The following is a 22,425-nucleotide window of genomic DNA, read 5'->3' as shown; positions in this document are numbered from 1 at the left end:
GTGTGTGCAGTCTGTTCATGCATGTATAAAGAGAACTGAATACAGGAAGAGCGCTGGGCTTTGAAGTCAATTTGATATAGTGGCCAAACTGTGTAATTACAACATTACGTGACGCTATTGCGCCCAAAAAGACTTTTCCCACAGATTACATTGTGAAAGAAATGTCTGTAAATCAGCAGATACATTTTTTTGAGTGTAACAACCCCCACAAAAAGTCTCTAATGAGCATGATTCATGGGTGCATTGGACCCATAGAGCTAGCACATGTTTTCAAGAAGTGGCTTTCTTGGCTTCATGCGCCACTGAGAATTTCATGGGAATGAACACTTGGCTGTTTGCCTCCACATTCTGATAGTTTACAAGTAAACTTTGGTAAATTGAATTTTCTTGGTGAGAGGTATTTATATGCAGAGGAAGAAACAAATTTACCCTTTGTACACAGTACAAAGTGCTTTTAACATTAACAGAAGTAAATCATACATTGTATTCTACCACCTGTCACCTTATCATTAAGCAGCACTACTTTATGGATGGTTGCTGCTCATACTGCATATCAGTAACACTATGCTGAGTGTGTGTGTGTGACCTGCATGTTTACTGTACCTTTTGCATTCCTAGCAAGTTGAACTGGTCTTACAGGCATAAGCACAAACAAAATATGTGTGTGTGTGTGTGTGTGTGTGTGTGTGTGTGTGTGTGTGTGTGTGTGTGTGGGCATGTTAGTGTTTGAACATGCAGATATTCACACACTTGAACCGTGCTGCCTCTCAACAGTCATTCAGTAAGTTTGATCATCTTTAATTTTGCATGGACGTATCACATAAACAAGTGTCATGTGGAAATAAAAATACATTTTACGAGTGTTTCAGTTGTTGAAAATTGATTGATTAAACATAACCTGAATCATCTCTTTATTTCATGTAGTTTCTGTCCACTAGGGGTCAGACTGAGCCAGGAACAGACTGTGTAATGTAGTGGACATTTATGGCTGTGGTAAATAATTTCAACCATTTGGACTCATGCTGTGGTTTACTCTTATTCAGCTTTTTTCCATCAGAGAAGGCGCCACACCAAAAAAGAAACCCTCTGATCTACCAGGTTATGAACAAAGAGCAGCTCATGACATCAACTAATATATTGTATATTAAAATTAACATGTAAGTTGCAGTGAGTCTGTACCATTTCCCTCACACTGAAGGTGTATAAGATATAATATTTGTGATTCTATTATTTATTTGATCTTGCTGTTTAACTTCCTCCCCAAAAAGCCTTTTCTGTGGGATCTTGTCAGAACAGATCACTCCTCATACTGCTTTAGAACCACAGTACAGGTACAGATTAATAGTCCATTTGATTGTAATCATTATGCATCATTTTGTTTATTGGTTATGTGATACATTGGCATACGTGTGTTTGTTATAATGGGATTATACATTGGCTTGGCTGAACACTCAATTCTGATTGGTCCAATGGTGGGCACTGATGCTCAGTAAAGGGACATCTCGGCCTTTTAACAGTTCTAATATTGAGCAAACTAAATAACAAATAAATTGCATTAGCTAGCTAGTTAAAACTATGTCTAGCCAGTATTACTCGGGGTTACCAGATGAAGAAAATTATAGTTATTTGGCCAAACTCAAATGTACCAAAAAAAAAAAAAAGCCTTCTAATCTATGACCATGTAAAAAGAAGTGCCCACGGGTGAAAAAGGACCCATTTCTGATAACTATCTGGTGCTTGCTGGATCTAAAGACCAGACTGAGCAAAAACCATAGACCAAGATGCTTCTTATTAAGGGTTTATTGAAACTTAACATTGCAGATTTATTATTAACTTCTGATTGATATGGATTTGAATGACTACATATGTATATACCAGCATTTCATACAAGAATAAAATTTTTGATATATGTTACATCACTGTAGACACATTAACCAGTGGTGAAGAGGTTAATGAATCAATAGTAGGCCTCTGCATTGATGCAGTAAAAGATAAAAATCCAAAATACATCAAACAAGACAATGCTATAATAAATCATAATGGAATTACCACATTAATCATATCCTGATGGAAACAAGTTTACGCTGTACTTTACCACTGAATATGTGCATTTTTTATCATGAATGACAGTGAATCTATTCATTTAAAAATTGATCAGTTTGTTTTCTTTTTATGTGTCTAATCCATCAATATCCTGGTATTGACTGCTGTGCCAATGTTGTAGTATCAATACTTTGTCTGGTGTGTATTCGCGCAGTGGGCATTAGATATAGAAATTGATTTAATAAGTATTATTGGAAATACTTAGTCAGATGTTGATCATTAAAAAATAGATCAGGCCGTTTGATTGACAGGACAGATGATCAGAGGGGCAGAGTTTTTACCACCATCATTCAGACAGGGACTGAAGTATGGGTAGAGTTTCTCAGTGAAGGAGCAGCCAGTAAAGGAGTAGATAAGAGCTGCAGCATCTACGTCATAAAAGGAGACCAGACCCTCCTCATAATCCACAAACACCCCCACCTTCTGAGGCTGAGACTGCAGAGAGAGATCAATTAAAACACCAGTAAGAGCTTCATACACACTGGCATTTCTTAACCATATACACCAGTAACCATTCTGAGGGCTCAGTCGGATTTCTCCCTTCCTGTTGATCGACTCTCTGGCCACTCCTAAAGTCCAGTCAGTCTTCCCTTTAACCTGAACCTCAAAGTAAAATCTGCCTGAAGAGAAACTCTGCTTTCCTAAAACATTTGCATAACGTGTAAATCTCTTTGGGTTGTCTGGGAGATTCTTCTTCGCATCACCATGATTTACTTTCTTTCCATCACCAGACAAGATGAGTTTAGGATGTGCTGTATCAGGATCAAGAGTCACATCCACTGCATACTGCTGGACCCTCTTCAGCTCAGCCTCAGTGAACAGCTTCCTCATCTCTTTGCTGAGCGTCTTGTCCACCTGAGCCACAGCTTTCACCACAGTCCCCTCATATGATGGTGGACAGACGCTGACCTCTGTCCAGTCTTTGGTGGGTGGAGCAGCTTTCAGGGACGGGATGTTTTGGAGGAGGTGGAGGTGGTCTTCAGAGCATGAGAGCTGCTTCACCTCAGAGCTTCTCTTCATCAGCTTAGAGATTTCCTGTTCCAGCTCTTTGATGAAGACGTCAGCCTGTTTCTCTGTCGTTTTCTGCCTCTCTTTGATTGTTTTGACAATTTCCTCGCCTCTCTTAATAGACTCCTTCAGAACATTGAAGACCCGAACACCTTCTGCTATCTCTCTGTCTGCGTCCTTCTTACTGAGGTCGACTGAGTGTTTGATCTCTTGAATCTTCAGTTGTCTCTTCTGGATCATCTGCTGAATTTCAGCCTCTGTCTTCCCCAGCTCTGCCTTCTTTCCTTCATATTCTTCTTTAAGAGGAACAAACTCATGTGTCTTGTGGTCTAAAACAGAGCAGAGCATGCAGACACATGTCTGGTCGGTCTTACAGAACAGCTCCAGAGGTTTATCGTGCTTCATACACATCCTGTCTTCCAGGTTCTCCACAGGGTCCATCAGCTGATGTCTTTTCAGACGAGAAGCTGTCAGATGAGGCTCCAGGTGAGTCTCACAGTAGGAGGCCAGACACACCAGACAGGACTTCAGGGCCTTCAGTTTGGTTCCAGTACAGATGTCACAGGGAACTTCTCCTGGTTTGGCAGCTTGTTGCTCTGAGCTGCTGCTGCTGGCTTTCTGTCGAGATTCCTGTCTGAACTGAGAAACCATCCCAGAGAGCAAAGTGTTGACATGCAGCTCAGGTCTTGTGATAAAAACTTCCTTACAGATGGGACACAGGTACTGGTCATTACTGTTCCAGTGTTCAGTGATGCAGTTTTTACAGAAGTTGTGTCCACACGATGTGGTGACTGGATCAGTGAACACATCCAGACAGATGGAGCACAGAAACTGATCTTCAGATCGCAGACAGCTGGCAGTAGACATATCTACACACTGAGAGGAAAAGGTAAATTGTAAACATTAAAAATGTTATTAAAGAATTCTTCATAATTGGTTTATAAATATCAAAGTATGCTCACATGAAAGATACCAGGCACCAACAACAGGAAGGAGGGCAGAAAGAAAACTGGCAAAGCAAATAATGTTATGAACCCTTAAGAGACAACACCCATTTTATGTTGTGTGAAAGAAAAGAAAGAATATTTATTTACACAAGGTTTGATTATTCATTGTGTGATTACTGGAATATAAAGTTTAGCAAATTTGAATTTCACTTAACTGAACTGTCGTTTTGACCATAGTCATTATGAAATGAAAAGAGTTAAATTTAGTTTCTGAGTAAAGCTGAAGTCTTGCGTGAAAACCTGCCGAAACACGTGTCTCAACTGCAGCTTTGTGTCACTCTGACAAATAGTTTAATCTGAAGAGTCTTACACTGAACCTGTCCTGTATTTCCAGTTCTGCCTTATCTCATAATCCAGTTCTATTGCTTGGAAGCGATTATAGTGGCATGCATTTGACACAAGATGTGTGGCACTGTTTACAGACTGACATCAATCCCTTTACAATCCTTTACAACCTTACAACTCTGTAACAATCATACTGTCAGTCCAAAGTTCAGCTCATGAGCTCAAGCGTGTACTTGTCTGTGTTGAACTGTAAGTTTTGTGTTAATGCTGGTTGTTGAAACAGTAAATATTATCAGCTGTACTCACCAGTGTTTGAGTCAGTTGTTGAGAAAGAACTGAAGAACTCAATTTAATTTTTCTTCAGACAGCAACAGAGACAATTGTGTCGACTGCAGCTCCTCTGTGTTAACTCTCTTCTCTCCTGTAGTTGTTGCTGAATCAGATGAGGAAGTTGAGAGGTGTGTGCAGTCTGTTCATGCATGTGTAAAGAGAATTGAATACAGGAAGAGTTCTGGGCTTTGAAGTCAATTTGATATAGTGGCCAAACCGTGTAATTACAACGTCACGTGACGCTATTGGGCCCAAAAAGACTTATTCCCATAGATTACATTGTGAAAGAAATGTCTGTAAATCAACAGTGTAACAACCCCCACAAAATGACTCATTTCACTATGAGAATTTGATCCATTCAGTCCGATCAAATTTTGATAGCCTAGAAGAGCTGCACAGTTGAATCTTTTATCCCCATTCAAGTTAGCCGGAGGGCTAAACCGGAAGTTAGCATGCTCCGTGGGCTCATTGGGGCCACTGAGCATGCACAGTATATTTTCAGGAAGTGGCTTTATTGGCTTCATGCGCCACTGAGCAACTTTCATGGGAATGAATGGGGCCCTGCCTCCGATGCTGTATCTAATTTCTTTAAACATCCATGAGTCTGTCCCTGCCTTAAACAAACTGTCCTCCTGATGTGTGCTGTTATACTGACCTCTGCTGGACACAGGGGGGAAACACATACAACTTGTGTAAACCTCAGTCACTTTGAGAGGAAGACTGACAGCAAAATGAAACCCCTCCACAAACAGGAAATTTATTGTACCGTCATCTGACTTTGGGCACATTTGTTTTAAAGCTGAAATATATTTATCATTAATTAAGAACAATATCTCCATTATATTCTAATAACACTGGTGTAGAATATTGAGGCATACATTGAGAAATTAGTTCATTAGTTCTTGTTTCGAGGGGCTTCTTCTCCTGTTGGACCATTATCTTTATGCAAGTTTTAACATAATAACAATATAACATAATCTAATGTGTTTTCTTATTAAACATTAGCAGGGTTAAAATATTACAGGACAAACAGTGAGCTGAACTTTGGACTGACAGTAAGATTGTTGCAGAGTTGTAAAGGGACTGTTGTTTCTTTATGACTCTAAGATACAGTCTTTTTTCACATAATTATTACTGAGATGATATTTTGTTTCATGGATTTGCACATAAATAAAAAAGACAGTAAATATTTAAAAAGTTTTAACATTGTGCAGGAGAGGTTGGAAGCCAAAAATAGCTTGTGAAGATACCTTACCTATATAAATATCAATCATCATACTTTAAAAAATAAAAACTGTAAACCCGAGCCTGGAATAAAGACATTATTCTTCAGCTTTGCTCTGCCTACGGTCTCCTGGATTTGGGTCCACTTGCTCTGCTCCATATAATAAAAAAATGTTATAAATGCAGTTGCAAGAACAATAGCCTAATTTTCACTCATATCTCAAGATGTTGATGATTTGAGCAAGAACTTATTTTAATAGTAATTATAACTATAATAACTAACTTTAATTATCTGTTAACACCCCCTGCTCTTTCATCTGTTTCTATCTGTGGATATCTTTCATTTTTTTTCTTTTTTTTATACGATTTTATTTAGATTTCTCAATATATAAAATATACACTTCACACACCAACAAAACAAAAACACTCAATCTTAATGACAAAGTAAAACAAAAAAAACAAAACAAAATATAACATAATACAACACACATTTACCCCACACATCAAACAAACAAGCTCAATCTCAGTATCTTCATATCTGATCAACTTAAGTGAAATATGTTAAATATAAAAAAAAACATACACATACATTATATATAACTGGAATACCATTCCTCTCTATGGAGTACCCTATATATCCTTCACCAACTGAATCTTCAACAACATGATCCTCTTGATTCTGACCACTCGATTGTTATGTTCTAGGTGGCATTACTGTCCACCTGTCCTACATTCTAGCAAAAAAAGAAATACTAGAAAAAGCCAAAACCAAATAAAAACCAAAGAACCTCAAACCAGGTTTAAGTATGAAGGCCATGTTTTTTTATGTAGCCTATTCAATGCTTGTAATACTTCTCCCCATATGATTTCAAATTGGGCTCATTTGTTCATTTCGGTGACTTTTGTCTTTTCCATGTTCAAATAGTAACACATTTCTTTTTTTCCAGTGTAGTAGTATAGGAGGGTATATACATTTCCAGTGTTTAAGTATCAGTTTTTGTGGAACCAAGATTTAAAGAGAAACGATATTAATTTAAGATGGAGGGAATGTTGGAATTTAACAAGAGATATTACAGCCAATGAAAATTTGCATTTAGTCCAATATAAAATAATGTGCAGAACCTACTGTACAAGAAATAAAGTCACTGATTCAATGATCCACATTTTTTGGGACTGTAGCAAAAATTCAGAAGATTTGGTTTGATATAGAACATTGGTTATCAGGGGTATTGGGGTGAAATTTAATTTTAATCCATCAATTTGTATATTTCAAGATATGTTACAGGATACAGTGAGGTATCCGCAGAGTTGGATTATTCTTTTTTCGTCAATTGTATTAAAGAAAAGTGTCTTGTTTTTCTAGGACTCACTCTGTGTTGAGTGTTTTGTCAGAGTGATTGTTTTTTGGGGTGCTTTAATTATGCGCTCTCCCTGATGCCTCTCAGCGCATTAAGTACAAAAGAATCACACAATAAAAGGACATTTAAATACAATCAAAAACATCATTAAAGAGCTACAAGAACAGAAAACAAAAACAAGATAAAATAGACAGGTATAAAATACAAGAATAAAAGTTACAGTGCAGTGTAATAAATGAATGATTATTTAATAAAAGGCAGTGGCAAACAGAAAAGTCTTCATCTTTGATTTAAAAGAACTGCAAGTTGCAGCAGACCTGCAGTTTTCTGGGAGTTTGTTCCAGATATGTGGAGCATAAAAACTGAACGCTGCTTCTCCATGTTTAGTTTTGACTCTGGGAACAGAAAGCTGACCTGATCCAGACCACTTCAGAGGTCTGGATGGTTCATAACGTAGCAGAAGATCAGAAATGTATTTTGGTTCTAAATCAGTCAGTGCTTTATAAACCAACAGCAGTATTTTAAAATCAATTCTGTGGTGATATGATCCACTTTCTTGGTCTTAGTGAGGACTCTTCTGAATAAGCTGCAGCTGTCTGATAGATTTTTTAGGGAGACCTGTGAGGACACCATTACAGTAGTCAAGTCTACTGAAGAACAAATTTTACCAAATCCTGCTGAGACATAAGTACTTTAATTCTTGATATATACTTCAGGTGATACGCTGACTTTATAATTGTCTTAATCTGGCTGTTGAAATTCAGGTCTGAGTTCATGACTACACCAAGATTTCTGGCTTAGTTTGTGGTTTTTAACATTATTGTTTGAAGCTGAGCCTTGGCTCCAAAAACAATTACTTCAGTTTTGTCTTTGTTTAATGAAGAAAATTCTGGCACATTCAATCGTTGATTTGTTCAACGCACTTATTCAGTGCTTGTAATGGGCCTTCTGAAGCTGAGACTTCAGAGAGAAATCAAATGGAGGGTTATTACAAGCTCTGTACTCATTTCCATTTCTCAACCACATAGTCAAGTAAACATTCTGAGGTTTCAGTGTGACTACTCTCTTCCTGTTGATTGACTCTCTGGCCACTCCTAAATCCCAGGCAGTTTTTCCTTTAACCTGAACCAAACAAAGTAAAATCTGCCTGAAGAGAAACTCTGCTTTCCTAAAACACTTGCATAACGTGTAAATCTCTTTGGGTTGTATGGGAAATTCTTCTTCACATCACCACTGTCTACTTGTTTCCCATCATCAAACAGGATGCGATGAGGATGTGCTGTATCAGGATCAAGAGTCACATCCACTGCATACTGCTGGACCCTCTTCAGCTCAGCCTCAGACAGCTTCTTCATCTCTTTACTGAGCGTCTCCTCTAGTTGAGTCACAGCTCTCACCACAGTCCCCTCATATGATGGTGGATGGACGCTGACCTCTGTCCAGTCTTTGGTGCGTGGAGCAGCTTTCAGGGACAGGACATTTTGGAAGAGGTGGATGTGGTCTTCAGAGCGTGAGAACTTCTCTTCATCAGCTCAAAGATTTCCTGTTCCAGCTCTTTCAGCCTGTTTCTTTAAAGTTTAGCACATTTGAATTTCACTTAACTGACCTGTCCTTTTGACAAGAGTCATTATGAAATGAAAAGAGTTTAAAAACATGTCTGAGTTGAAGTTTTGTTTAAAAACCTGCTGAAATACAGTAAATGTTTTCTTCTTGTACTCACCAGTGTTTGCAAAGATTCTGACAGGTTGTTGAGAAAGATCTTTGAACTCAGGTAAAGTTTTCTAAAGACAGTGTTGGGCCTTGGCTACAAGTTCGGCTATCAGCAATAATTAATAATTATCAAACACACACACATACACAAGGGTGGACTGTGTTGTTATCTAGGATCATGAGAAGTGATCTTTGGGGCTCTTGTGCCTTAGGTTTTTAACTTGGGGCTAAGCGCTGTAATGCTCTGTGTAGCCAGAGGGAGAGAGACATTCAGAGGTGCTGTCACTGTCTGATGGATAGTGACCATGTTTTGAACTGTGGTCAGAGATGCTGCAGTCATCGTCCGATCTGTCCATTGTCTGGTCACACTTCTGGGCCAGAATCTCTGCGTATGGCCTTCTACTGCTTCTATTATGTGAATGTCTATCTTGATGCAGTTGGTGGACATGGCGGTTACACTCAGTGACCCTGTGCTGCATTTTGTCACCTCCCTTTGGACAGTTGTGAGGGTGATCTTTTGAGGCAACAGGCTAACTCTGGTTCTTGGCTCATGTGCTTGTTAAATCAACCAGCAGACTTGTGTGGTAGCAGCTGGCACTAGATAACTTAGTTACTCAGTCTTAGGCAGGCTTTCACGTCTTCTGCCGTAAAGAAAAGAGTTTGTGTCTGTATGTGTCTGCTGTGAGCAGGCCACACGAGAGAGCAGAGAGAGCAGAGAGCTGGGCAGCAGGGCTGCTCCCACGGCAGATGTGAGGGGAAAGAAAAAAGAGAAGAGGGGAACATCTAGTTTTGTTAACCTGGGTCCATGGGTGGAGGTCATGCTTGGGTGTGAACAACCAATGCCTGGAGAAAGTTTCTTGAGGACTCCCTTTGTTCCTTGGAGTCTTGAAACGTGGTCGGCTGGTGAGACCCAACAACAGAAACACAGAGACATGTCTTGACTGCAGTTTTGTGTCACTCTGACAAATTTTTAGTTTAATCTGAAGATGCCTGTTTGGTGGTGGTGGAGATGAAATGGGAGTTTCCAGTCATGTCCCACATAATATGATGATGATTTGGATATTGATCTGTAGAAATCACAATGATGTAGGCTATCTAAAATAGAATAATAACAAATTTAGAATATAAACAGTTTATGGATGTTAACAGGAGATGTGGTAGATGACTGATTATACAGTATGTAGAATATGATTGTTTGTTTATTTAATACATATTTTATTCTAGACAGCATTAGAAAAAGAAATATTTCTACATGAACATTGTGAAAATACCTTATATATGTTTACTAACTATTTATAAACTATAAACTCCAGGTGTTGGGAATTAATCATTATGCAACTGGATTTTAAATTTTCTGTCTGATATGAAGTAGGTGGTTAAGGTAGGTAACATGTCCTCTAGGCCTACGACCCTCAACACTGGGGCCCCTCAGGTTTGTGATATCTCACCTCTGCTGTACTCCCTATACTAGCGATTGTCTATATCATTCTGAATCTGTGCAGATTATTAAATTTGTTAATGACACAACAGTGTCAAGTATGGTAAGGAATGGTGACTAATCAGGTTATAGTGCTGAGGTTGGAGCCCTAGTGGAGTGGTGTAAGGCAAACAACCTGGTTTTAAACATTGCTAATAAAAAATAAATGATAGTTGACTTCTGGAGGGGTAAGGAGGTCCTCCCTCCATTGGTCATCAATGATTAGATAGTGGAGAGGGTTGACACATTTAAATTCCTTGGCACCACCGTATGCCACACACTGTGTGGGAGGTTAACATCAGCCACATAATCAATAAGGCCCACCAGAGGCCTCACTTTCTATGCCAGCTTAAAAAGTTTGGTGTGACTAGGGAGGCAATGCTGCACTTCTTCAGTGTTACTGTGGAGAGTGTCCTCAAATTCTCAGTCACAGTGTGGAATGGCAACACAACCGTCCTTGAGAGGGGACAGTTTGAATGAGTGGTGCGCACAGCTTCTAAGATCATTGGCTGTGACCTATAAGCCACACGTATCAGACGCAAATTGCAGGAGGTGGTAATCAACCCCTCTTACACTGCTAGCTCCCTCTTCAAACCCCTCCCCTCAGGAAGGAAACTCCAGAGTCTTCGGTGTAGGACGTCTTGCCTCAGAAACAGCACATGTCCTGAGGCTGTTCAATTCTTGATCTCTGACACACAAGAACTTGCAGTAGCAGAGCAAGCATGGTCAACAAGCACTTAAAAAGTAGGTAGGTAGCAGCACAACACAACAAGCACTTTAAAACAAATGTAGCAGCACAAAGCTCTTTAGGTTTTTTTCCCCACAAGATGATAATGGGTAATTTTGACACCATTGACCATCACATTCTATTACAGAAACTGGAACATTTAATTGGCATTAAAGGAACTGCATTAAACTGGTTTAAGTCCTATTTATCAGATCGATTCCAGTTTGTACACATTAATGATGAATTCTCCACGCATGCAAAAGTTAGACATGGAGTTCCACAAGGTTCTGTGCTTAGACCAATACTATTCACCTCATATATGCTCCCTTTAGGTAATATTATTTGGAGCACTCCATAAGTTTTCATTGTTATGCAGATGATACTCAATTATATTTATCAATGAAGCCAGATGAAACCAATCAGTTAACTAAACTCTAAGCATGCCTTAAGGATATAAAGACCTGGATGACCTGCAATTTTCTGCTACTAAACTCAGATAAAACTGAAGTTATTGTGCTTGGTCCTAAACACCTTAGAAACACATTATCTAATGATGTAACTACTCTTGATGGTATTACCCTGGCCTCAGTACCACTGTAAAGAATCTGGGAGTTATCTTTGATCAGGATATGTCCTTTAACTCCCAAAAAAAACAAATCTCAAGGACTGCATTTTTCACTTATGTAATATCACAAAAATCAGGCACATCCTGTCCCTAAAAGATGCAGAAAAACTAGTTCACGCATTTGTTACTTCTAGGCTGGATTATTGCAATTCCTTATTATCAGGCTGCCCTAACAAGTCTCTAAAGACTCTCCAGCTGGTCCAGAATGCAGCTGCACGAGTACTTACAAAAACTAGAAAAATCAACAGTGTTGATATGGCAATGAAGTATTGAATTGAACTGAATTGAATTGTTTGCATGTGTTCATTTTCAAGTATGTCTTTAGCATGAAAATCTGCTTTTTGACAGCTGACACAAAACAATATTTTACTGTCAGAAAAGCAGTCTGCTGCGATATAATTTTGCTCCATTATTTGAGTCAAAAGTTTCTTTCTTCTTTTCATGTTAAGAAGAGAACTCAAACATCCAGATGCCTTTCTCAGAGTGTTGGTGCATAGGTGGATAACCAATCTAGAGACTGGATCTAAAGACAAGACAGAAAAAAACACAGACCAAGACGCTTCTTTTTAAAAGTTTAATAAACTTAAATTGTAGAGTTATTGGTAATTTCTAAATGATTGAGAAATGTATTATTAGATACACATGATTATATATTTTAATTGAAATATTTAAATTTCAGTTGAGTAAACCATACTCTCTTGTTTCCAAGTAAATAGATTTTACAGTTCTGTTGGTTTGAACACATTTTCTCCACATGCATTTGTCATGATGGATCCATGACTAGTGAAGAGGTTAATGAATGAATAGTGGGGGGGAATCAGTAAAAAGAGAAGTAAAAGGTAAAAATCCAACATGTAAAAATAAAAGAAAACAACAAAAAACAATAATGATGTAACAAGTCATACAGGAATGACCACATTGGTCATATCCTGAATGAAACAAGTTCACACAGTACATTACTGAATATGTAATTTTTTTTTTTAACATGAATGACCTTGAATCTTTTAAAAATGTATCAGTTTATCATTGTTTGGTGTGTTTTTATGTCTCTAATCCATCGCCATGTAAGTCCTGACTGCTGTGTCAGTATTGTAGTATCAATACTTTGTCTGGTGTATACTTACAGAGTGGCCGTACAATGTAAAGATAAATTTAATAATAGTAATCAATACAAAGAGATCAGGCAGTTTGATTGACAGGACAGATGATCAGAGGAGCAGAGTTTTTACTGCCATCATGAGGACAGGGACTGAAGTATGGGTAGAGTTTCTCAGTGAAGGAGCAGCCAGTAAAGCTGCAGATAAGATCTACAGTGTCTATGTCATAAAAGGAGACCAGACCCTCCTCATAATCCACAAACATCCCCACCTTCTGAGGCTGAGACTTCAGAGAGAGATCGACATCAGGCCCAGCAAGAGCTTTGTACTCATTTCCATTTCTCATCCATATAGTCCAGTAACCATCCTGAGGTCTCAGTGTGATTTGTCCCTTCCTGTTGATGGACTCTCTGGCCACTCCTAAAGTCCACTCAGTCTTCCCTTTAACCTGAACCTCAAAGTAAAATCTGCCTGAAGAGAAACTCTGCTTTCCTAAAACATTAGCACAATCGGAAAATCTCTTTGGGTTGTCTGGAAGATTCTTCCTCTTATCGCCATGATTCACTTGTTTTCCATCATCAGACAGGATGAGTTCAGGATGTGCTGTATCAGGATCAAGAGTCACATCCACTGCATACTTCTGGACCCTCTTCAGCTCAGCTTTAACCAGCTTCTTCATCTCTTCACTGAGCGTATCCTCCAGTTGAGCCACAGCTCTCACCACAGTCCCCTCATATGATGGTGGACGGATGCTGACCTCTGTCCAGTCTTTGATGGGTGGAGCAGCTTTCAGGGATGGGAAGTTTTGGAGGAGGTGGAGGTGGTCTTCAGAGTGTGAGAGCTTCTCCACTTCAGAACTTCTCTTCATCAGCTCAGAGATTTCCTGTTCCAGCTCTTTGATGAAGTCTTCAGCCTGTTTCTCTGATTTTTTCTGTCTTTTTTTAATTGAGTTGATGAGTTTTGCTTGACCTCGCTCAACAGACTCCTTCAGAGCGGTGAAGACCTGAACACCTTCTGCTGTCTCTCTGTCTGCAGCTTCCTTACTGAGCTCAACTGACTGTTTGATCTTTTGTATCTTCAATCGTCTCTTCTGGATCATCTGCTGAATTTCAGCCTCTGTCTTCCCCAGCTCTGCCTTCTTTCCTTCATATTCTTCTTTCAGAGGAACAAACTCATGTGTCTTGTGGTCAGAATAGGTGCAGAGCATGCAGACACATGTCTGGTTGGTCTTACAGAACAGCTCCAGAGGTTTATCGTGCTTCATACACATCCTGTCTTCCAGGTTCTCCACAGGGTCCATCAGCTGATGTCTTTTCAGACCTGACATTGTCAGATGAGGCTCCAGGTGAGTCTCACAGTAGGAGGTCAGACACACCAGACAGGACTTCAGGGCCTTCAGTTTGGTTCCAGTACAGACGTCACAGGGAACTTCTCCTGGTTTGGCAGCTTGTTGCTCTGAGCTGCTGCTGCTGGCTTTCTGTTGAGCTTCCTGTCTTAACTGAGAAACCATCTCAGAGAGCAAAGTGTTGACATGAAGCTCAGGTTTTGTGTTGAAAACCTTTTTACACATTGGACACAGGTACTGGTCATTACTGTTCCAGTGTTCAGTGATGCAGTTTTTGCAGAAGTTGTGTCCACATGATGTGGTGACTGGATCAGTGAACACATCCAGGCAGATGGAGCACAGAAACTGATGTTTAGATTGCAGACAGCTGGCAGCAGACATATCTACACACTGAGAACAAAAGGTAAAATGTGAAAAAATATATATTTCATCACAGAATTATTCATTATTTTTTGTGTATTGTCATCATGGACAAAAATAATGTTGAGTTCTGTAGTTTAGTGTCACTTAACTTCACTTGACAATTGTCAATATGAAACGAAAAAAGAGTAATTATCTTTGTTGAACTGTAAGTTTTGTGTTACTGCTGGTTGTTGAAACACAGTAAATATTATCAGCTGTACTCACCGGTGTTTGAGTCAGTTGTTGAGAAAGAACTGAAGAATTCGGTTAAATTTTTCTTCAGACAGAAAAAGAGACAGTTGTGTCGACTGCAGCTCCTCGTGTTTCTGACAAACTTTCAGTTTCATTTGACGATTGTGAAGTTGAAGCCCTCCTCATTGCATCGTGGCCCCACTTTTTACTGCAGCTTGTTTGTGAGGTCTTGTTTCCTCTCTCAGGTTTAGATATGACTGTAGTTACATTCATCCGGCACAATATGAGTTTGATCTTTAGGGAGACATATAACTTCTGTTATGTTCCTTTTTCTGCAGTGTTAGTTTATTGCAGCTCGTAGAACAGTTTTCACAAAAACAGATCAGGTCCTCTACAGCTCTCATGAAATCCTATTGCCAGTCTAAAGTTCAGCTCACTGTTTATCCTGTAAAATTTAACCTCCTCATGTGATTCTAGTATTTTCTTCTTTCCTTTAGTTGTTGCTGAATAGTTTTCACAAAGAGAGGTCAGTCATACATTTAAGAATATATCTTAGGGTCTTCATATTTCCTTATACTTTATATCTACTGCAGTTTGATACCTTAAATTTGCCAATAACTGTATGTATTTAGGACCTGCAACCTTCAGTGAACTGATCACTAAAGCTTTTTCTGTGTGGTATGCAGAGTGAGGGAGCTGTTGTCATCTGATCAACTAGTAGAAGACATCCAGCTAACAGATTCCCTGATCTACAGCAGTAGTTTTTAATAACAGGTAATATTGTTGTTCTAACACAGAAGACATCAGAAAAGATAAGGTCACAACATACAGATTTATGAGAAACAGTAATTAATTACTCAGCTGTTGATATTATGTCAGCATTTCATCATGTGATTTTCAGCTCAACCTGCTGTATTGTCACTAGTCAAATACAGTCAAATACAAGAAGTAGATGTGAACACTGCCTCATAAGCAACTTTATATAACATTTTGCAAGAGTAGTTTGTATTAAATACACATGTAAAATAAAGTTATAAACCTTTAAAACCAATGTGACACATAGATTTTTGAAAAGGCAGCAGCATTGTCTGATATTTTGTATTTATTTGTTAGACAAGCTTTGAAGAGCGCGAGATCAGCTGCAGTGGACTCACATCTGGACATCCTGCAACCCCAAAGGCTGACATGGTTCACTGACGTCTCTCTACTGTAACCTACGTTCAAAGACAGGATGACCAACTCATAGACAGTCACATATTTAATTAAACACATGGAGAGCTTTAGCCTTGTTTCTGCTAACATTTAGACTGTCTGGGTCTTAAAATGTAAATAGAACCTTTTTTAGAATTTAAATCTGAAATCACTTCTTTGTTAAATTGTCATAATTTATACATGCAAAAGTCGCTTTGCATGTCTGCAGTGTGCAATAAGTTGTAATGGACTGCACATTCGTAACTCCTATGCAGTTTTTATTTTAAATTCTATAGATCAGCATTTCAAGATATCTATCTGAAAATAAATTAACTGAGACTGAGACTAGCAAATGTCCATCTGTTTAAATGAAGTGTGTATGTTTTTAGCAGGAACATTGAAAATATCATTGATGGTATTACAGTTCATGCAAAGGATCTCAGCCAATGAGAGAACAACATAAGTGTCAGCCAGTAGAGTTCACTAATTTCTTAATCCAACATTCAGAACAACTCTACAACATTAATATAATACATTAACGACAGAGCTTTAAAGTAACATTGTGTGTATAGTAGGGGTGTGCCCGAATACAAATACATTATTCGGCAAAGTACAAATAGTGGGTTTTATATGAATATTTGTTTCATACAAATATTTTTAAAATGATTTGTTGGGGGTGTTCCCCAGAGATAAAGCTGAGCTACTGACACAAGCAAAGTTCTCCCAATGGACTTTGCATAACCTGTTGTTCCCCTTCTCCTTTCCACAAAGTTAGTTTGTAAAAAATAGGCAATGAAAAGTGCAAAGCAAGAATTGCCTTTGAAGTTATGGGTGTATAAATAGTTAGAGGTCTGTCTGCAATGAGGTGATGAGTAAAGTTTTATCTCAGTAGTCAGCGCAGTCGTCTATGATCTGGGAGACTCCAGTTCAAGACCTGATGTGGGGACCTCCTTTGTAAGGTAGTTTATTCATGAACACTTATTGTAACACTTTAATTTTCTAAAATTAAAACAAAAACAGGATTTTTAAGCCTCTTTCCAATTTTATTCGAATACAAATAAAGATACAAATACAAATACTGGGATCTCTGCACATCCATAGTGTATAATAATATCTATCAAGATGGCTGGTGTCAGATAAGCTCTGATCATCTTGGCAGGCTGGAAAAATATTTGGCAGCTGACCAATAATGTTGTATTCAGTTCTGGTCAGAGTGACCTGGTACAGTAAGCTGGTCACTCTGAATGCAAATAATGAAATACAGTGTTTAACACCTTATTGTTATGTGTTACTAAATGAGGTTCAGTAATCTTTGTGAAAGACATTATTTATGCCACACTATTGACCAAAATAGGTCTTTGAAAGTCAATTTTCTCTTGCTGTGACCTAGTTGGTATTTCTGTATTGTGGGACACTGCAGAGTTCTGACAGGACACAGATCTATTGTTGTGGTGTAAAGACCACTTTTTATTACATTATTAACAGAAAACAGGGCAAAATGCGCAATGCAATTGAGAGAGTCTATATTTTCTTTTTAACGTTTTAACATCCCCAAAATCCCTTTTAACGAAGCCCACCTCCCCTCCACCTACTCCTACCCCATCCCACAGACCCCTTCCCAGAACAGAATTGGACCACATTGCGTAAGAATAAATACAAGTGATCAAGGAGAAAAAAAGAAGAGAAAAAAAGACAAAATAAACAGTTAACTAAGTAAAGAATAATAACAATAAAAGGTCAATAAGCGAGTAAGTGAATAAATGGATGACTACTCATGAATAACCACCCGTTTAAATCTCCAAATCACAAATGGAGGACAAGGGTTTATATTTACTAGCATCCAGACCCTGTTTAGGCTTCATGTGTATGTGGTGGGCTGACAGCGAGGCACCCGTCCACACCAGACGGGCCCAAGCCTGATGTCTATGGTGCCGTTTCACCAGGAGGAAGGTAATCAACATAATCAATCAATGGCCTCCAGTGAGAATGAATGAGACTTTATTTTTTCCAATATAAGCAGAAACAAAATATCCCATAGCCAGGCTTTAAAAGAGGGTGGCTGGGAGGATTTCCAAAAAATTTTTCTACGGGCGATTAAAGAGGCAAAGGCAATAACATTAGATTAGGTGGCCATCGTAGTGATTTGCCCAGGGGTCTGCCAAAGATTGCTATGTGAGAGGAAGAACAGATTCTCAACTCCAAAATTTCCAAAATCGCGTTAAAGAACGAACGCCAGAAGCCGGATAGACTGAGACAAGACCAAAAGTCAAATCACAGGAGGGCTTGGGAGCATCTTTCACATTTTTCATCCACTTTATCCGGGTAAAGTTTGGAGGGTTTAGCCTTACAATAATAGAGTCTATGAACTACATACAACTGTATAAGGCTGAGCCTGACACAGGTAGAGGAGGAGTTGACAGCTCCCAGAGCCTTTTTCCAGAAATCATCTGAAAAAGTTCTTTTTTCCAGCAAACTCTAATTTTATTAACGACTGAGACATGACCCTCGGATAAGGTTCCTGCTTTGACCAACAGATATGTTCCACTGGGAGGAGGGATCTAAGGGAAGAGGGGGGAGTGAGTCTTACTGAAGTTAGGTAGCTGAAAGTATCTAAAAAAATCTGAGTGATCCAAGTTAAAAGCTTCACACAGTTGATCGAAACTGGAAAACAGACCGATTATATACAAGTCTCCCAGGCAGCGGAGGTCTCTCCTCTCTAGAGAGGAGTACCAAGGATCTATCTTGGCTGGCATAAACTAGTGATTGTTACACACCGGAGTCCCTTGAGGACCAACCAAAAGGGCGCAAGAGCTTGTGAGTGAAGAAGAGGAGCATGACTTTGCCTCAATCTGACACCAGCTGCTTTCAGGCAAAGGAAACCAGAACATGGTCTTGTTGGTATTAGCGGCGCGGTAGGAGCCTATGAAGCTGGGCAATCCAAATCCGCCCAGAGGAAAGGTCACTTTTTAATCTCAAACACTGCAGTTCTCAGCAGAGCTTTGTCCACAGAAGTTTAGTTAACCTCTTGGTGACAATATTCTGGTAATTATTTTAACTATTGTAGGAACTTAATTCTCTAATTTTATTCCACATTTTAGCTCCTTGGTGTATTTGTTTGTTTGTACGTTCTTGTGTTTTTTTTATGTCAACAAGCTGTTCAAAACTATGTGACTATCTTCTTCCCAGTGTCACAACGCTACAGCGGATGTGTTCATTGCCTGTAAAGTTCACAGTATGCAGTCAGTGAGGATTAATCTGGTGCAGATTACTAAAATATAGTTAAACATGCAGGCTGTAGTTTATCTTGGTATCTCTAGTATAGTTAACAATCACGTAGCATTTTAGTGTCAGTAACATTAAAGCTAATGATACAGACACAATTGTTAGCATACTAACTTAACTTTAAGCTAGTTAGCATTGCTCAGTAACAAGTTGCTAATAAAATAAACAGACTTTGAAAAGGGTAACGTTAGCAGCAAGAGTAAAGTTACCAAAGTTGTAACAATACATTAGTGAACTAATGTTAACATATTGAAGAACTTATCATAAATAAGTCTTTTTTTTAAAAATTCAGATTATTCAAACAACAAGGGACACTGTCCAGCTCGGACATGGAAACAGTTCATACATCACAACTTACAAGTTGTTGCTAAATCAGACGAGGACGTTGAGAGGTGTATGCAGTCTGTGTTATATGAACTTTCTCTGTCTTTTACGAATAAGATTTCAACTTGATGCTGGACTACGTGACTTGCTTAAAACAACCCAACATGAACCTTCAGGAACCTTTTTGCTTACCACAGACGATTTTGTTTCCTCGGAGCAACCACAGTTTGACCTGACGAAGAGTATATTTTGCAGAATAGATCATAAAAACCATTTCTCATGTGAAAATAGGATACATGGGTGCATATTTAAAGTGGAAATAAACTTATTCAATGTCCAAATTGAAAAGAAGCATTATATTAATGCTAATTTCAATTGGCATTAAAAATGTTTTACATAAAACACTGAAAATAAAATAATAAGGGGCTTCTCGGTGGCCTAGTGATTTAGTAGAATGGGGGGCAGAGCCTTCAGCTATCAGGCTCCTCTCCTCTGGAACCATCTTCCAGTTTCGGTCCAGGAGGCAGACACCCATGATGCACTGAGCTCCTCCCTCCTCCTCTTCCTCTCCATCTATATGCATTCAACTACTGTTAATGCATGTCGCTAACTTGGCTTCTTCTCTGTGGTTTTGTGCTTTCTCATCTCACAGGAGACATTCGGCTGTGGACCAGCTACTGTCCAGCTTTGACACTCACTGCTGTTAGTCATATTTCTATTATTATTATTATCATTGTTATTGTTATTATTGTTGTTCTTATGCTTCTCTGTGTCTCCCCCGCCTCCCTTCTTCTTCTTTCTCAACCCAACTGGTCAAAGCAGATGGCTGCCCACAAAGAGCTGGGTTCTGCTTGAAGTTTCTTCCCGTTAAAGGGGAGTTTTTCCTCACCGCAGTCGCCAAGTGCTGCTCATGGACGAATGTTGGGTCTCTGTAAATTAAAGAGTTCGGTCTCGACCTGCTCTATGTGAAAACTGCCCTGAGATAACCTCTGTTGTGATTTGGTGCTACATAAATAATAATTGACCTTTGTTCTGTATGATTCCCTCTCTCTTTCTCCCTTTGTTTCCTGCTTCTTTCAAACTTTCCACAATCAAATAAAGACAAAAACTACAAATACATGAACTGATCAGATGATAAAAATGACAATCTAAAATATAAAACATTAAAAATAATTTAATTGGTGTACAACTTTTAAAACGATTCTTATAGAAGTGAAGGTGAACAGAGAAAGCTTTAACAGTAAGTGTATAGCATCGATCTGTTCTCACATCTCACCGGAGGTACTTTGACACGTAACAGATTTCATTTAATGGAGAGTAGCAGGAATAGCAGGCTACATCTGACAGTGGTGGAAGAAGTATTCAAATCCTTTAGACAAGTCAAAGTATAGAAGTGTTATCAGTAATTCGAGTTAGCAGAGAGCTAACCAGAAGTTAGCTGCTTGGCCAGCGCGGGAGTGTCAAACCAGACACTAGATTTAAAATCTCTGGTATACAGTGAAATACAGAGACGGTGATAGGCTTAACCAGCACTGTGTGAACTCGTTTGGCAAGTGCTTGAATGTAACAGATTTTCATTTATATGTAAAAGTTCTGCACTGCCCCTTTAAAAACCAACAAGGAAAAATTGAATTGAATATTTCAACTTTATTTATCACAAACAAGCCCAAGCTTTAGCTTTATGCTAAGCTAGGCTAACAGTTTCCCCCCGCTTCCAGTCTTTATGCTAAGCTAGGCTAACAGTTTCCCTCTGCTTCCAGTCTTTATGCTAAGCTAGGCTAACAGTTTCCATCTGCTTCCTGTCTTTATGCTAAGCTAGGCTAACAGTTTCCCTCTGCTTCCTGTCTTTATGCTAAGCTAGGCTAACAGTTTCCCTCTGCGTCCATATAACCATATACTTTTACTTCCTAACTGGAAGTAAAAGTATGTGGTTGTCTGACAAGTTTGTTTTTAATTACTTATTTGATAATATAAAAAAAGGGGGGGGGGGGTGACGTCATGATTGTCCCGTGGGCCGTCATCCCTCCGCTGCGAAGACTTTGGCTCCAAATGACGTCACACAGGCAAGATGGCCGCTCTCTGAAAGAAGATATTTTGGCTTCACTTTTACATAACAGCAGGAAGTGGAGACGCGTCATCCATATTTACAGTCCACAGGAAATACCAACACTCCCAGTTAGAGAAAGAGTGAAAATAAAGCAAGACGGCATTTTCCTGCATGGGGTCCCTGAAATCACTAAATCTGCCCCTCGGACCTTCAGTCTCATTATACTGCCGTGAAATGACAATAAAGGCATTCTGCTGTATTCTATTCTATTCTATTCTCAGTGTTGGGGAACTACATTCATTTCTCAGCAGCTTTTTCGGTAGTGAACTATATCTTTGGGTCATGTAATTTAGTTAATTACAAACTAAAAATTGAATACTATGAATTTCCCTAGAAACTGATAATTTTCCTGATTCCAGCTCAAAAGTTGCTCCCTCTGCTCTCCTTGAAACACATCCTCAGGCTGCCCAGTTGTGCCTCCATGTAACAATATGAGTGATGTAGATGTGGCTTAATTACTTTTTTGAAAGTAGTTTTAATTTGACAAGCTAATCTTTTTGAGAGAAGTTAAGATGTAGTTTAACTAGTTTTTATTGTGAAGTAGCTAGTAGTTTGTAAACTACAGTTTTAAAAGTAGTGTCAACACTGTTCATTCTATTTTTTACGGAGCCCTTAAAATCCCAAAAGGTAA

The 22,425-nt window shown here is 38.9% G+C and overlaps 2 protein-coding genes across 2 annotated transcripts; both read right to left on the bottom strand.

The window, feature by feature from the left end:
• Nucleotides 1-1,824: 1,824 nt before the first annotated feature.
• LOC122976689 (E3 ubiquitin-protein ligase TRIM21-like) lies at nt 1,825-4,779 on the bottom strand. The gene is made up of 2 exons (XM_044345315.1): nt 4,710-4,779; nt 1,825-3,987 (listed from the first exon to the last, which is right to left on the bottom strand). Exon 2 carries the CDS (start codon nt 3,976-3,978, stop codon nt 2,335-2,337), a length of 1,644 nt encoding a protein of 547 aa, XP_044201250.1. The 5' UTR covers nt 3,979-3,987; nt 4,710-4,779; the 3' UTR covers nt 1,825-2,334.
• Nucleotides 4,780-12,851: 8,072 nt separating this feature from the next.
• LOC122974713 (E3 ubiquitin-protein ligase TRIM21-like) lies at nt 12,852-14,713 on the bottom strand. Its single transcript, XM_044342602.1, has one exon. The coding sequence runs from the start codon at nt 14,675-14,677 to the stop codon at nt 13,034-13,036; it is 1,644 nt and encodes a 547-aa protein (XP_044198537.1). The 5' UTR covers nt 14,678-14,713; the 3' UTR covers nt 12,852-13,033.
• Nucleotides 14,714-22,425: the final 7,712 nt, after the last annotated feature.

Source organism: Thunnus albacares, chromosome 3, assembly GCF_914725855.1.
Source record: "Thunnus albacares chromosome 3, fThuAlb1.1, whole genome shotgun sequence".
Classification (NCBI taxonomy): domain Eukaryota; kingdom Metazoa; phylum Chordata; class Actinopteri; order Scombriformes; family Scombridae; genus Thunnus; species Thunnus albacares.
Note: the sequence above shows the minus strand (reverse complement) of the source record. Positions and strands in the feature narration are given on the sequence as shown.